This window comes from Channa argus, chromosome 19 (assembly GCF_033026475.1).
Source record: "Channa argus isolate prfri chromosome 19, Channa argus male v1.0, whole genome shotgun sequence".
Lineage (NCBI taxonomy): Eukaryota > Metazoa > Chordata > Actinopteri > Anabantiformes > Channidae > Channa > Channa argus.
Window position 1 is genome coordinate 13,416,014 of NC_090215.1, and position 15,882 is coordinate 13,431,895.

At 39.3% G+C, this 15,882-nt stretch overlaps 3 protein-coding genes across 5 annotated transcripts; 1 reads left to right on the plus strand and 2 right to left on the minus strand.

The window, feature by feature from the left end:
- Window positions 1-115: 115 nt before the first annotated feature.
- Window positions 116-3,619, plus strand: uba5 (ubiquitin-like modifier activating enzyme 5). Its single transcript, XM_067486494.1, has 12 exons — window positions 116-423; window positions 568-613; window positions 868-957; window positions 1,313-1,422; window positions 1,505-1,591; window positions 1,681-1,765; window positions 1,839-1,943; window positions 2,073-2,200; window positions 2,298-2,433; window positions 2,532-2,607; window positions 2,698-2,804; window positions 2,982-3,619. The coding sequence occupies exons 1-12, from the start codon at window positions 272-274 to the stop codon at window positions 3,057-3,059; spliced, it is 1,200 nt and encodes a 399-aa protein (XP_067342595.1). The 5' UTR covers window positions 116-271; the 3' UTR covers window positions 3,060-3,619.
- On the minus strand, window positions 3,589-13,479 carry nphp3 (nephronophthisis 3). Of its 3 annotated transcripts, none has more exons than XM_067486478.1 (28): window positions 13,422-13,479; window positions 12,076-12,703; window positions 11,840-11,965; window positions 11,609-11,759; window positions 11,237-11,389; window positions 10,910-11,043; window positions 10,407-10,567; window positions 10,134-10,290; window positions 9,773-9,847; window positions 9,498-9,668; window positions 9,297-9,400; window positions 9,016-9,130; window positions 8,762-8,905; window positions 8,574-8,671; window positions 8,336-8,438; window positions 8,127-8,209; window positions 7,748-7,883; window positions 7,437-7,601; window positions 7,221-7,315; window positions 7,001-7,123; window positions 6,722-6,911; window positions 6,328-6,569; window positions 6,075-6,150; window positions 5,862-5,989; window positions 5,452-5,692; window positions 5,218-5,343; window positions 5,003-5,118; window positions 3,589-4,898 (listed from the first exon to the last, which is right to left on the minus strand). In XM_067486478.1, exons 2-28 carry the CDS (start codon window positions 12,397-12,399, stop codon window positions 4,730-4,732), a joined length of 3,906 nt encoding a protein of 1,301 aa, XP_067342579.1. In that variant the 5' UTR covers window positions 12,400-12,703; window positions 13,422-13,479; the 3' UTR covers window positions 3,589-4,729. The 3 variants fall into 3 exon arrangements, with proteins under 3 accessions (XP_067342579.1, XP_067342580.1, XP_067342578.1); XM_067486479.1 differs by having other exon boundaries at window positions 13,286-13,454; XM_067486477.1 differs by having other exon boundaries at window positions 12,076-13,454.
- Window positions 13,480-14,048: 569 nt separating this feature from the next.
- Window positions 14,049-15,877, minus strand: si:dkey-96n2.3 (uracil nucleotide/cysteinyl leukotriene receptor). The gene is made up of 2 exons (XM_067486524.1): window positions 15,758-15,877; window positions 14,049-15,041 (listed from the first exon to the last, which is right to left on the minus strand). The coding sequence occupies exon 2, from the start codon at window positions 15,017-15,019 to the stop codon at window positions 14,072-14,074; it is 948 nt and encodes a 315-aa protein (XP_067342625.1). The 5' UTR covers window positions 15,020-15,041; window positions 15,758-15,877; the 3' UTR covers window positions 14,049-14,071.
- Window positions 15,878-15,882: the final 5 nt, after the last annotated feature.

A 15,882-nucleotide genomic window follows, 5' to 3' on the forward strand; every position in this document is an offset into this window, starting at 1 on the left:
TAAAAATGGACAGATATAATTCAACAGTCAGCTCATATCACAGAAAGACTCCTCAACCAATCTAATATTGAAGTGGGAACAATTCTGTGTTTTGTTCTTGTTTTCTGCACGGACGTTATTCACAAGAACACCCTCTTTGACAGCTGATTGTGTTGTGAAGACGTGTACCTTCAGTGCCGATTGAGAAGTCAAACATATTTGATTTGCCTTTAAATTTCCAGGAATATAGTTTATTCACATTGTTTATTGATTTCTTTTGTTTGCTTACCTAATGGCGACCGTGGAGGAACTGAAGCTGCGGGTGAGAGAGTTGGAAAATGAATTGATTAAGTGTCAGCAGAAGCACTGTGCTGTGGATGATGGACTTCATAGACCGAAAATAGATAAAATGAGCGAGGAAGTAGTGGATTCTAACCCGTACAGGTGATTTTGAAAATGTTCTTACTTTGATTTTGTCAGATTTTGGTCTTTATTTACAGCTCCGAGTGGCTACGCCTATGAGTCACTCATCCCATCTGGTGGTATCTCACAGACCACAAGCTAATCTCAGCTGTGTTTTCATTGCAGTCGTCTAATGGCTCTAAAGAGAATGGGCATCGTGGCTGATTATGAGGTATGATTTTTATTTGTACAGAAGTTTGGATAATAACAATAAATAATAATGAATATTATAACGACAATTTTAAATAATAAGGTAATGCATGCATAAAAATTTCATGTTCATGTGACCTCTAATGGTAAAGTTACTTAAAACGCTAACTGACTTCTTGATAGAAGATATAATATTAAAACTGACTAATAGATTATCCACAGATTCACACTGATGCATGTATTAGGATGAATGATAGCTGTTAAATATCTTTACAGAAAATCCGGACATTCACAGTGGCTGTGGTTGGAGTTGGGGGAGTGGGCAGTGTGACAGCTGAAATGCTAACTAGATGTGGCATTGGTAAGGTAATATGATTTCTTTATTATTTTCTGTCATTACTTTTAAAAAACACATTATATTATTCATGATGTAGGGGGGGGGGTCTGTTGGATCAGTGGTAGAGCATTGGGTTGAGGTGTGGCCCTGCCCAGCCACCAAGGGCCACCTTGGTGCCGGTCCTGAGCCCGGATAAAAATGGGAGGGTTGCGGCAGGAAGGGCAAACGGCGTAAAAAGTAATGCCAAATCTACGTGCAGAACACGTTCTGCTGTGGCGACCCCTGAAGGGACGAGCCAAAAGCTGTATATATTATATTATTTATTATATTAAACGCATTTGTATGTATATTTACGTTTCCTTATCTTATTTTGTGCCATCATAGTTGCTCCTTTTTGACTATGATAAGGTAGAGCTGGCCAATATGAACAGATTGTTCTTCCAGCCTCACCAGTCCGGCCTCAGTAAAGTGGAAGCAGCAGAACACACACTCAGGTAAACTCCAATGACAGCTTTTCTGTCAAAGCAAAGACATTGGAATTTCTTTCCCTTACACGTTACTCTATTTTCCCAACAGAAACATCAATCCAGATGTGTTGTTTGAGACCCACAACTACAATATCACCACAGTGGAAAACTTTACACATTTCATGGATCGCATCAGGTGGGAATTTTTGCTGTCCATTTGCTAGCTTCCTTTATTTGTCCCAACTCTTGCACAGGCCTTTACATCCAACTGTTCTGTGTCCTCAGTCATGGGGGGCTTGAAGAAGGGAAGCCAGTGGATTTGGTTCTGAGCTGTGTGGATAACTTTCAGGCCAGGATGACCATCAATACAGTAAGCAAGTTACAAAATTCACAACCTAGAGTAGATATTTATGCAGCTTTTCATTTTATAATGTTTGTTTTAGGCTTGTAATGAACTTGGTCAGATCTGGATGGAGTCTGGTGTCAGTGAGAATGCTGTTTCAGGACACATCCAGCTCATCATTCCTGGAGAGACGGCCTGCTTCGCTGTATGTCCACAGATAAAAATCCTCTTTTGTTTACATTTTAACAATGTACTCTGGCCCTGTTTTTATTTTACCCTATGAGAAACATTTTACTAATTATATTGTAATTGTATTGTATGCCTGTTATATTAGTGTGCTCCTCCCCTTGTGGTGGCAGCAAATATTGATGAGAAGACCCTAAAGAGGGAGGGCGTGTGTGCTGCCAGCTTACCAACAACAATGGGTGTGGTTGCAGGCCTCCTGGTGCAAAATGTCCTTAAGTAAGTTTCCATTGTTTAGGCCCAGGTTTAAACTTAAAGGGGCGTGTGTGCGTACAAGTTAAGCTAAAAGTTGGTAGTAAAATGTTCTGTCTTACAGATACCTGTTGAAGTTTGGTACTGTCAGTTATTATCTTGGCTACAATGCGATGCAGGACTTCTTTCCCACCATGACCATGAAAGCCAACCCTCAGTGTAATGACCACTTCTGTAGGAGACAACAAGAGGAGTATAAAGTGTGTATGCTTCCGTTATCAGGGTTTGGGGCCAAAGTTACGCAGACATTCACACGGTGCAGTACCAGGTAAATGTATTTGTTTATTTTCCTCTTCAGAAGAAAGAAGCTGAGCGACCTAACGTAGAAGTCATAGAGGTAGAGGAGGAAATTGTACATGAGAACAATGAGTGGGGTGAGCAAAACTATTATATTGCAAAATTACATTTACATACGTATTACATATTATATTGCATTGTGTATTAACATTGCTTGTGCTGTGCAGGTATTGAACTAGTTTCAGAGGTGACTGAAGAAGAGTTAAAGGCTGCGTCAGGTACCATGCCTGACCTGGCAGAAGGCATCACTGTGGCTTACTCCATTCCAGCCAAGGTTAGTATCATCTAAGATAAATAGTTTTAATGGAATTTACATGTATTTATTTCCAGGATTGAGCTCATCAACTTTAAATTTTAGTCCTTAAGATATACTTTTGAAATATTTAGCCTAACAAGTCTTCTGTCGTGTAAAGTTTATTAATATATAGTTGTTTTTTTTTGATTGTACCAGGATACAGTGAGTGGGGAAACTATAGAGGAGACCGAACAGAGCCTAGAAGACCTGGTGGCTCAGATGAGAAACTTGTAGGCATCAAGTACGAGCCATGTTTCTGCTATTGTGATAAAACGTTTATGTTCTATAGTAGAGGATTAGGGCCTCTATGAAAAAATGCTGAATTCTGACCTTTTTCCCTCATAATTCAGATTAAAATTGTTCAGAATTCAAAAAAGTTTGTAGTGGTCCTAATAATATTCCAAACTTTTCACAAGTTTATTCCAGTGCTTTATTTCATATCAAGCAAAATTTCAATGGCTGCTTGGGGGCATGACGTCAAACAAACCCAGAGTGAATTACTTGTAACAACTGAAGAAAGTAAGAGCATGAAAAGCTGTGCTGATTCCATTCTTTTGGCAAACATACATAAAATGCAAAAACAGTTAAATGTGTGATTTACTGATATACTGTAAAGGTTTGCAACACATGACAGTCTTTAATAAAATGTCTGTAAACCTAAATTTGTGTCACAGTAACTGTATTTTCTAAGGTCTTAATTAGTAATGCTCTGTTAGTCACTCAGCTTTAAGCTAACATCTGCTGTAAAAATACTGAAACAATGTTTGTCTCAATAAAGTATTTATTTGATGGAATACAGTTTTCTTGATATATTCGACATGATTTTTCTCATGTATAGATTTTACACATTTAATTATATTAATACAAATATGAAGATACACTGCATGTAGTATATTAGGTTTTGATACGTTGTTTTTATGTGATCAGACAAATGGTTAATTTATGGGTCTGTAACTTCGTGATTGTGTCTTTGGCAGTTTCTTTAAAAAAAACCCTCTTGCAAACTGAATAAATAAATGAATTTTTTGCACATACAAACTGGATCAGTACCTGTTATAGTGTTTCCTCAGACTTGGACTTGGCTAGTTTTGGAGACTTTACATTTTCCCCTTTTTAAAAAATAAATACTGGTAGGTAAACAGTTTAATGTGGCATTCTAATCTTTTTTATCACATAAATGTACCATTATTTCACAGCATGCACACTGGACTTCAACAGCAGCCGTCTAATGCATTATTTATAAAGTTAACTTAAACGTACTTAAGGACTTGTTAACCTGTTAATCGATATTCCCTGAACATTGTGAAATGCAATTGGGGGAGCCAATAAATGTGGAGTTTTTTGTCTCCTTGTAAGAAGCTTGAGAAGTAATTGCACTACATTTTAAGGCTTCTTAAAAAAATAATGAAACTAAATAACAGTACACAAACGTGTTCTTTACACTGCAAAGTAAGAAATGTTCCTATTCCCATTTATCATTTTTGTAGATTAAAATATACCAAATGTAACTAAAGTGACATCAAGCCTGCATATTATTTACCTCTGACCTCGGTGACAGTAAACACTTACGTCATTGAAACGGGAATTTGATGTCTGAGTAAAATTTGTAGTTCCAAGTCCTCAGAAGACTGATTTAACAGAAGTTCAAAGCTTCTCATACACATTAGGTCAGAGATATTAATAATACATATTAATACATAGGTTTCACAGTCTAACATTGTAGGTTTCTCAATCTTACTGCCAGTTAACAGTATATTTAACCAAATGCATAAATATTCATCCAATCACAGTGTGATAATTTATATAGTTCTCTTTTTCATGAAGCCATCGATCTGATAATTATACTCCCCTAACATAGTGTATTTATTAATTATTGTTCAATGGCACCAAGTGGCTAAATACAGTCATCTCGAGACATGTGGGAGTGGGGCAGGTCCTCTCACACTAAATGTGTCTCCACTGGAGGAATGGCGTGATGGGGCAATTCCACATACTAATGATGGCTCTGCCTCTTTAATCTCCATTGCACGCTTGTAAAGCTCTGCTGCCTTCTCAAAGTCGCCCTCTTCGTAGCTATATACCAAAGAGAAAACAGAACATTGAGAGATATAAAGACTTGTACAAACAATTGTCTCTTCTGATAAAGCTTATGTAAAATGTAACCTCCACTAATATACCTTAGCACAGCCAGGTTTTTAAGGGTTTCCCCAACACGTGGATGTGAGCGCCCCAAACTATCCTCATACACTTTCAGTGCTCGTTCGTAAAGGGGCAAGGCATCACTGTGTTTCTTCTGCCACAGAAAAAGAAAATTCATTTAATCTTTGCTCCAATCGACCTAAAAAAATGGATTATATCACAGAAATATGCAAACCATTATAAAGAGTCTCACCAGTTGGCAGTATAACACTGCTAGGTTGACCAGTGCTGTGGCCACACTTGGGTGTTTGGGCCCAAAACTTTTCTCCCTGATTTCCAGAGAAAGCTCATACAGTGGCACAGCCTTGTCCAGTTTCCCCTGTAAAAACAAACATCTTTAAATCAGAAATCCCAGAACTAACACAGAGTTAACTACTAAAAAGACAGGATATTAAAGTTTATGAGTCAAAAGGCACTTGTGTCTCACTCTGCGCTTATAAAGCATAGCCAGGTGTTTGAGTGTATATGCCAGCGAGGGGTGGTCTGGTGACAAGGCCCTCTTCCGAATGTCCAGCGCCCTTTCATACATGTCCTCCGCTGTCTCATACTCCCTCCTCTCTGTGTGCAGTGCAGCCAAGTTGTTGATGGACTGAGCACAGTCTGGGTGATCTGGGCCGAGGACTCGCTGACGCATCTCCAGGGAGCGGGTCAGAAACACCTTAGCAGCACTGGTGGGAGCAAAGAAAAATAATAGAAGTTCTAAACTGCGTTATACTGCATGAAACAAAAGCTGCACAGTAAACAGGTGTAACTGGCCTAGATTTGCACATTTAATCTCTGTGAAGTATATGGTGTTAATTGTCTCCGTGTGCATTCCTGCTGTTGTGTTTGCCTTACTCTAGATTATTTTGGAGGTAGTAAAGGACACCTAATTCATTAAGTGTCTTGGCACAGTCAGCTGAGTCCTTCCCCAGGGTCAGCTCTTCCAGCTGTAGGGCTCTACGCCTCAACAAATTAAAGCCATACTGAAAATAGGAGCAGACACAAGGCATGTAAAAAACAACTGACTGAGTATGACTAAACACATTGGCATTTGTGGAATATGCTCACCATATGACCTTTCTGGCGAGCAATTTTCTGACGTATCTTCATTGACCTATTCCTGAGTTTCTCTGCTTGTTCGTATCTGATTGTAAAAACAACAGGTGTAAGCCATTAAACATACACTTCAAATTAAATCCTGAATTGATTCCGTGTCTTATAGTTCTTTGACTTGTTAATAGAGTTTTAAGATCATTGGCAAAGGCTTTATTAATACCCAATGAACCATAATACAGAAATAACATAATAAATTCTCATTTACTTGTTTTGTTTCTGATAGAGCATAGCAAGTGACTCCAGTTCTCGTGCCACGCTTGCGTGCTCAGCGCCGTAGGCGTTCTCACTTATTTCTAAGGCCTGCTTGTACAGCTGCTCAGCATTGCCATATTTCTTCCACTGAACATAAACTCCAGCTAGCTGGTGCAGGGAGCGTGCTACACTGGGATGGTCTGGGTCCAAGGCTGTCTCCCTGATCTCAAGGGATCTCTGTAAAGGAGCTACAGCCTAAAAAGACAGAGAAAACCAGATACACATACAACTGTCAAAAATATGGGCAAATAAGAACAAGCAATGAAGAAAGGTCTATGCAGTGAGCATTAAGCATGGTTTAATTTAGCTGATGAAAAATTTATCGTTTTTAAAATGATATATTCTACCTGACTTGGAAGACCCAGGTCTTTAAGAAAACGCCCCAAGGTCTCATAAAGGTTTGCCAACTTCGTCATGCTGTCTTCACTCTCACAGTTCTTCTCATAGTGTTTCAGAGAGTCAAAGTATTCAGCAGCCATAGAGCTTTTGTCTTTTCCAACATACTGCCAATAAGCCAGGAGCTCAGAGAAGTGACCCCTGGAAAAAACAAACAACTCACATCTGTAGGACAATATCTCAACAAATTAGGCAGGTGATATGAGGTTATGTGTGTACATGTATTGTACCTCTTGTAGAGGTTTTGGGAGACAAACAGATTCAAGAGGCTGCATTGCAGTTTAATTCTGTCCTCCTGTTGTTGAAGTAGCCATGGAAGCTCATCTGCAACACGCCATGTTACACAATCTTGGCTGCACAGACACAGACACATACACAGTAAAAAGGGCTTTACTGACAAAAAAAATATGAATTTTGTTGCATGAGGAGAGCACAGTCAGTCTGGACCACCTGAGTTGCTGGCTAAAGTAATGGATGAGTTTCTCTCTGTAAGTAGCTGAGCTGCTTCCTCCACCCAAAAACTCCAACCTCACAGCTTCCCAAGCCTTGAAGACAACAGAAATAAACTATATACATTCTGTTTCATAGGAATATCACATTTTTTATTGTATTTAGTTTTTAATAACCTTTAGCTCAAAAATGATCTACTACCCAAAACCCAATTACCTGCAAGTGCTGAAACCTAATAAGTCCACAACGAAGTGTTACAATGCAGAGTCTGTTTAGGCGGTACAGCATAGAAGACAGTACAGGCAAGTCTAGCTCAGGAAATAGGTCTAGTACTTCTGATTCACTCATTCCATTATGGCTGCCACACACAAGGCACAGTATCTAGTTAAAAAGGGAAAATAAAGCCCACATTAAGCAGTTACACAAATAAAATAACACACACAACAACTACAGCAACAATAATGATCATAACAAGACTGTGTTTAAGTGAAGAGAAGTTATTTTTATTTCGTCTAGACATGTGTCACCTCTCTCATAATGTGTTGTTCTCTGTCCGTGTGGAGGGAGTTCACCATCATCTTAAGTGCCAGGCGATAGAGTGACATGGTGTCCTGACACTGCAGACATTCTTCCAGGCTCTTCTCCAGTGACCAACACGATCTACTGCATGACAGCAACAACACAATTTTCAAAAAACTTAAACCACTACCATGCACTCAGTGACCCTAAGCACCCTGTATTATCTTACAGAAAAAAAGAAAAACCTGATTTAAGCATTGCTTTATAGGACAATTAAAAAACAGACCTACAGTATTACTAAATGTCGAAAAAGCTTTCCAACTAACTTGGCAATCTTAAGATCTCTTCAAGACACCACCTGCACTTGCTATACCAGTGTTTGCTAACCTGGTGATGATTCTTGCCAGAAGTGTGACATACAGTGCATTGCAGGTTGATGCAGAGCGACAATGCCTTTCCAGCTTCTTCTCCTAAAACCAACACACATTACTGTGGGACGTAAAAGCAGACTTCCCGCATTTTTTGATGTAAAACCAAAACTGTTAACATCCAAATCTCATTTTAAAGATGATAATGACAATACAAGGATAACTGACCTGGTCCTTATTAAGTTTGAAATCCATACTCTGGCATTCTGCAAAGACAACACTCCTGACCTCTCTGGGACTCAACGGGTCCAAGTGGAGTGTGGGCCACAACCTGAAGAGAGGGTTTTACAAATGACACATATTACAGAAGCATTTAAAATGAGAATACTATGCAAGAAAATTAAATATTAACCAGTGCAAAATATAAATAAAATGGAATATGTAGGATTCCATTTGTGTCTCCTACCTCCAAGCTTGAGGACACGTCTCAACATTAACAGACACCACCACTCTAACATTCACAGGCAGAGGGTCAATCAGCCACTTCATGTGTCGCTCAGCTTGCTACAAAAGAAAAGATAAACTTTAGAGTAAGACATTTTCTAGAAGTATTGATGTGATTGAGTAATCTGGGTTAGACTATTGGGCTTATGCCTGTATTTGGTCGATCGAGTCAATGATGATGATGATGTTTCCTTGATGGCGTGCTGAAAGCCTTTCTAGCCAACGAGGAAATTCCTCCAAGATCTTACTGGGTTCCATGGACAGGCCAGAAATTGACCAGAAGTGCTGCAGCAGCTATGCGACAACAAAAGTCAGTCTAAACATTCCTCTGTTACCCAAATAAACAGTAGGACATAACCGGTTGCACAGATACTAGAATTACACCTGCAAGAGAGAGCCCTTACTTTGACTGTGAGGCGTTTGATAATGAGAACTGGCTCTGAGCTTGTGGACAGCGGGCGACCAACAAAGTGATACAGAAACAAGGTGTTAGGGGATTGCTTCTGCTGTAGCTCAATCCTGAAAAGAATTATTGAAATCATCAAAGTAGAAATAAAACATATTCACAGTGTCATCCATAATGATAGGGTGCACAGTTATAAAAACATCTAGTCGTTCAAATAAAAAAAAATGGACCAACCAGTGGGGGAATGTATCATGTTAAACTAAATCAATCGGTTCTTACCATTTCGCAAGTAGGAGTGATTTTCCTGAGCCTGGACCGCCAGACACCAGCAGAGGAGGAGTGGGAGGGGGAGCGGCTATCATATCGTTCAAACGATCTATATACTGGGAAGAACATCACATGCAACTGACACTCAGATTTAATTAAATTATTTGACTTGTAGACATGACTGACGATGTGGAAAGAGAGGATTTGCCCTACCTTTTGAAAGCCTAAGTGAGAGGTGGTGCTGCTACAAGCCTGCTGATAGGACTCATTCTGTTCCTGTTCATCATGTAGGTCCCACAGCACATCTCCAGAGTCTTCCTCACGCCCCTCCTCTATCACCGAGTCCTTACAATAAACATCTGCTCCTTCAAGACCCAGCAACTCCTGAAAGTAGGGAGTGAAAACGAATGTTTAAAATGTTGCGAGGGATACAAGACGTGTGCTCACATCCCTATGAAAAAGCTGCCGTAAATGATCCCTTTCGGTACCTGTTTCATGATTTTCTCTAGTTGAGCATAAATCAGGTCAGCCCCATCCTCTTCAGAACCACTATGATCCACCACCTGGGTTCAAAACATATCAACCACTGTGTAGCAGCTAGTAACCAGAAAAATTCAGAATTTCCACTTTGACACCACATTTATTAGAATAGTTGTACTGTGCATGTACTGTATAAGCTTATATTGGAAAAGCCCAACTCTGCAAGCGTGACACAGTATTGGCTCTGAATACCATGATCATTTATGTGTTTATACAACGTTATCAAAAAGAAAACAAAACATAACAAAACAGAGCACATGCACGAACTCTTGCACACACACACACACACACACACACACACACACACACCTTGACTTTAGCAGCCTTGTCTGCAGCATTCACCCTTTCGAGCAGAATCCTGGTGTGTCCAGTCAATTGCTTATCTTCTTCTGTCCTGAGGTACAGCACCAGCGGATGACCATCTGGATTCTTCACAAAAGCTTCTTCACAATCCTCCACCACAAAACTGCACACAGGCATTTAGTTCAAATATCAAAAATGTACATTATTTTAAATAAACAACAGAATTATTATATAGCCTTCATTACATGAGGGTATCTTAGTGCAGAATATTTACAGCACCTATTGACAGTTGATTTCAGAAGAAGCACACACACAGAGCTCCTTTCAATCTCCTGCTTGCGCTCGACTGTGTACAAGGCAGCTTTCTCCTCTGGGAAGTAGACATTCAGGTAGAAATGGCCTAGACCCTCACACATCTTCCGTAAAACAGGAGAGTGTTTCTGTAATAAAAAGGTGCAGGCATTTCCCAGATAAAGATTAATGGTAGGTTTTTACAAAATTGTCATTTTAAACCAAACCAAACTCCACTCACATTGTGTTCTTAGAGTCTGACATTTAGGCTAGTCTTAGGTTAAAAAATGTATTTCCTTAAGATCAATTCAGATTCTTTCTGTCAATGGAGACACAATGTTTTTTGTCAGCAGAAACCACTGAGTAAGACTGACTGTTCTTGCTGAAAGTCTTAACCCTGTGTTATGTTATGCTCTCCTGGCACCCCAAAAAAGAAAGAAAACCTAATGTCACTATAGCCTATTACAGTATTTACAGTTACAATGACTTACCTTAATAAAGATATCCAACTCAGCTTTGGTCTCCTGGGTAAAGATTAGGTAGCAGCGTACTGTATTACTCCACAAGGCCTGAGGCACGTGAGGGGAGACTTGAAGCAGACTGGCCACTGCAGCATCCCAATCATCTAACAACAAGAGATATATATCTAGGTAAAGTGTACAGGTAAAATACACAGATAAGTGTATTTAAAGTCTATCTATCTCTCAAAAATAGATAAATAAACACTTATATAAGTAGTGTCATTGTAGCAAAGATGGCTGAAATGTTTGGCCACATCTTCAAAGCTTCCAATTCAAGGCATCATGATGGTTACTTACCTCTGCTAACATTTGCAAATGGCCCTTCCACATCAATCAAGCTATGAGCAAACTCAGGTCCTCTGAAGGTCTGTTGCAACTGCATCATGCTACCCATAGAGGGCTCACTTCCTAGTACACCTCCAGTCCAGTACTCACACTGTGTCCCGGCAGCTACATAAAATGAGAAAACACATTAATTGTGTTTTTTATTTCTTAAATCACTTAATACAAGATCCTATTGTGCAGTGTGCCAACATAAAATAAATACCTTTAAACATTAAGCATTCTGGGTTCTACTTTTGTCTGTCTGCGCACATGAAAAGAAATGGGTATGCTGAACAGATAAATCTAAAAGAGAAAGCTCCACCATGATGGACTTCTTGGTCTTACCAGTGACAGTGGTTTGGTTTTCATCTGAGTCATATTCATTTGGGTCATATACTTGGATGCCTTGAGCCTGCAACTGTTGCAGTTTGGCCTCCAAGTCCCTCTTGGCACGCAGTAGATCCTGAATCTCCTTTTCTTTTGTCTCTCGGAAAATCTGGAGGTTTAGTCAATGGGTTAGAATTGCAGTGATTATTGGAGAGTAAGGCATACGGTGACACATGCGACGTGGGTTACCTTAAACTGCCGTTTTACTTTGTCCCGGTCGTGTTCAAAGGTGGCAGCCCTTTCCATAGCTTGGTACTTTGCCTCAAGAGCAGTTTCTTTTTCTCTAAGGATCTTTTGGTAGGTCTTCTGTAGAGCCTGTTGTCAGATTGAGAATGATGGTGATCACTGTGAAAATACTTACAAACCCTTCATTTATTAACCAATAAGCTTGTACTGTGATAAGCTAGTATTCTCTGAACTGCTACCTGTAACTCAGCTCTCAGCCTCTTGTTTTCCTCATCCAGCTTGGCTTCTTTCTTTTGCATAGATGAGATCTCGTTATTCTTGCTGACACGGAAAATTTCATACTCTTTACGGAGTCTTTCATACTCTGCAGCATATTCTAGATCCACAGAACCTGTCGATTTGAAACTGGCGCCAATTACTCGAGGTCCTCGCCTAAAGGAACTGGGCAGGAGTCTCGCTTTGGGCTTGACCTCAACTGGGATCTCACAGGCTTCTCCACCTTCACCTCCATATCCGTCCTCAATCACCTCTCCTGGGCTGACCAAAGAGGACGCCGTGCCCATGGTCGCAGCCTAAGATCTAAACCACTACTCAACCTTTTTGAATGCCCATACTTCAGTTGTGAAGAGCAGTGAACTTTCCTGCAGGACTGTTTTGTAAGGCTGTGGATCTCTGTGCTGGACTAACTGCAAATTGCATGCAGGTCTCGCCCAAGCTGAAATATGTTCTTGTACTTTTAAAGTGATTAGCCTTCATTTCACACTTGAACTTGCACCATATGTGTTGGAAGAGTTGAGTTGAAGAGGTCTGGATAAGGTGGTGGGATTATTATTTATTTTTTTTACTTTTTTACAACCCCTTAATGATCTAAAAGTAGAAATAGAATTGTAATTAGAAGGCAGAGTTAGTAGTTGTTACATAGTGAAAAACAAACACCCACTTCATGCTAGCAAAACAACTGATTTCCCACAGAGCAAACTCAAAGACAACCTTAAATTATACATGTAAAGTATCCAGACTATATCCAAACGTATAGTACCCGTAGCGGTTTCTGTGAAACATATATAAAAAAAAATCTGTGGCAATGTTAGACGATTGTCACAGAAGTTCTGTGCCGTGATGAAAGCTAGTTTCTCCGTGGACCATCAAAATATGCTACGTTAGCCAATGCACGAGAGTTTCATGGTTAGCCACAAAGCTAGCTTTTACTTGCCTTCTATAAAAACCCCACACTCGAGCCGTTAGGGGATAACCTCAACTAACAAACAAGTAACTTGGCTGAAGGCGAATAATTTTCCCTTGGTTAACGATTACTTTTCTATTTGTTTAATCTAGCTAATAGCGAATAAAATTCGTGTAACTCAATTGAAGGACCAAAAAAAAAAACAACTCAAGTCCAGGGAACATAACGGTGCATGCAGAATTAGCAACACTAGCCGTCCGACACACCTTCATTTACTACTGTAAAAACTTGAGGATGAACTTAGTCAGGTCCGAATTTTAGCTGCAACTAATCGCTGACTACAAGTATATGAGAATACAAATAAAGCTGAGTTAAACAAACAAGAATACACTCAGTCCACACCAGCTTCAGCTTCTTCCTGGCTGCCTTGGTAACGTCGATTTACGGATGCTTGTGCAGGACAAACTGGGTAAATGTCAATTATCTTGGCTTACGGCGGACAAGTACTGTGCTCTGCATGAGACCACCAAGACGTAGGAGCTGTACGTTTTAAAAGGTTACATAGTTATGCAGTCCAAATTTAGTCCAAATTATTTATTTAGTCATTTCTTTAAGTAGTAAGCCTTTATTTCAGAGCCAGATCAAAAGCAACCTGCTATACTGGTGCCCTTGGAACTGCTGGCAAGAGGAAGAGGTAGTATGTTGACTTTCACACAGGTTCATTTTCCATTTAAAAAAAGTTCAGAGAGGTTCGTAAATATTACTAACCATTATGCAAGACACATCTTAAGCTCAAACACACCAACCACAGTAGTGGTGGTAGTATGATAATAGTACCTATATGATGCTCCAAACAAGAACTGATCACCTGCATCACTCAGAATACAAATTTGACAGGATGCCAAATAAATATACTTTACCTATTCAGTATCTTTGATTATAATCTTGCATTATAGATGTATCATTAGTTGTAAATTAATCTTTTAATGTCAGAACTAATTAAACTCTAAAAAACAACACAATAAAGGATGGTTTTGGAAAATTTTTATTGTTTACATGTTATCTGATGCGCTTTGATGATGTCTTCTGTTTTTAGGGAACAAATCAAGCAATTTGTTCCGGTATGCATTGTTCAGGAAGAAGTACATTACAGGATCCAGTACACCACTGACACAGGTAAAGGCAGATGTGATCCGATTAGTTCTTCCTAGTGACTCACAACTTGCTGCAGTCAAAGGTCCACGGTTGTGACGTTCAATATAGATCACCCGGCTCACATGGTAGGGCACAAACGCAAGACAGAAGTTTGTCACGATGAGGATGATCATTTTAATGGCTTTGTCTTTCACTGGTCGTTCTTCCTGTTGTTTGATTGTCCTTAGTTTTAGCAGAATCAGTATGTAGGAAACCACTATAGTGGTGAGGGGAATAAAAAATGCCACACTAGAGGACACCAAAGCCTTGGAAGATGGCTTTTCTAAGTATAGGTTGTTGCAGTTGCCAGTTGACTTGTTGGGTATATCCTTTTTAGAAAAAAGGATAGGACTCATAGACACAATAATCAAAGCCCAAAGTAAGAAAACAATTACCTTTGCATATGTAGCCTTCCTAAATGACTGAGATTTTATAGGTAGAACAACAGCCAGAAATCTGTCCAAGCTGATCAAACTCATTAAATACATGCTGCAGTACATGTTTAGGTAAAACAGGAAGCCTGATATTTGACAGAGGATGGGTCCAAAGGGCCAGTGGTTATCAGACAGATGGTAAACTATACGCATGGGTAATATGAAGACATAACAGAGGTCTGCTGCAGACAGATGCTTCAGGAAGACTTTTGATGGAGATGTTCTGCCCTGGTGAAAGAACGCCCACAGTGCCAAGGCATTCCCAGGCACCGCAACGATGAAGATCAGGATGTAAAATGTAGAAAACATGATGTTCTCTTGGTGGGAGTCACCGCCATAGACACACTCTCTCTCCTCCTCAGAGGTGTTCATAGTTGTTGTGTAGAGGATCAGCCTGATGCAGCACATAATAGACACAACCAACCTGTTACTATAATTATTGATTATTATTAATTATTGATATTGATTGCCATGAATTCCTGCAGTCACATGATTTTGCTATGTTTCACCAAACCACAAAGTTAGACCTAAACAAAGATGCACAGTGCACTTGTGGAAAAAATAGTTTTAAGTGATAACCTCTGAACATGACCACAGCATCATTAGAAAGAGGAAGTTCTCTGATGGTGTCTGATAAGTGTGGAAATGCCATACTAGTCAGACACCATTAAAAGACAAATGACATTTAAGCTACATACAAGAAATACTTTTGTTTATCAAATAGTATAACAAAGAAAAAACATCATTTTCACAGTCATAATGCAAACCACATGAATGTAAATTACACTTCCAATCTGTCTTAATAACACATTTGATTGGGGTGAGATACATTTGTATTTAGGTAAAGAAAACTTCTAGTTGTTGTCTATTTAGTTTATGCACTAAGCTATACGTCATTACACTGAAATAGTGTATAGACCCCTAAAGCCTGTTAATGGCTGCTATGTAGTAGCTGTTTCAACTAATGTAAATGACACCACTAAACTTAAAAAATTTTGATTTAAAGTTAAAGACCCAGACCAATACTTTTTTTATTATTTTGCAATTCATAATTTAATCCATAAGACTGTAACGGTAGATTTAAGTGTCAATAAACATTAATATTCTTACCTGTAATCGTAGAAACAGAATGCAAATAAATAGTATCTCACAGGGGAGAAAAATTTGGTGTGACTATAGAAAAAGGAATTGAGAAGCACCTCTACTTTCACACCCACACACACGCACTTAAAGTA

Coding starts and splice junctions, on each gene's coding strand:
- uba5 (XM_067486494.1), top strand. CDS start 272: ATGGCGACCGTGGAGGAACTGAAGCTGCGGGTGAGAGAGTTGGAAAAT. Junction 958..1,312: donor CTAGATGTGGCATTGGTAAG/GTAATATGATTT, acceptor GTGCCATCATAG/TTGCTCCTTTTTGACTATGA. Junction 1,766..1,838: donor CCAGGATGACCATCAATACA/GTAAGCAAGTTA, acceptor TGTTTGTTTTAG/GCTTGTAATGAACTTGGTCA.
- nphp3 (XM_067486478.1), bottom strand. CDS start 12,399: ATGGGCACGGCGTCCTCTTTGGTCAGCCCAGGAGAGGTGATTGAGGAC. Junction 10,291..10,406: donor CTGAAATCAACTGTCAATAG/GTGCTGTAAATA, acceptor GCCTGTGTGCAG/TTTTGTGGTGGAGGATTGTG. Junction 7,316..7,436: donor TTAGGTTTCAGCACTTGCAG/GTAATTGGGTTT, acceptor GTTGTCTTCAAG/GCTTGGGAAGCTGTGAGGTT.
- si:dkey-96n2.3 (XM_067486524.1), bottom strand. CDS start 15,019: ATGAACACCTCTGAGGAGGAGAGAGAGTGTGTCTATGGCGGTGACTCC.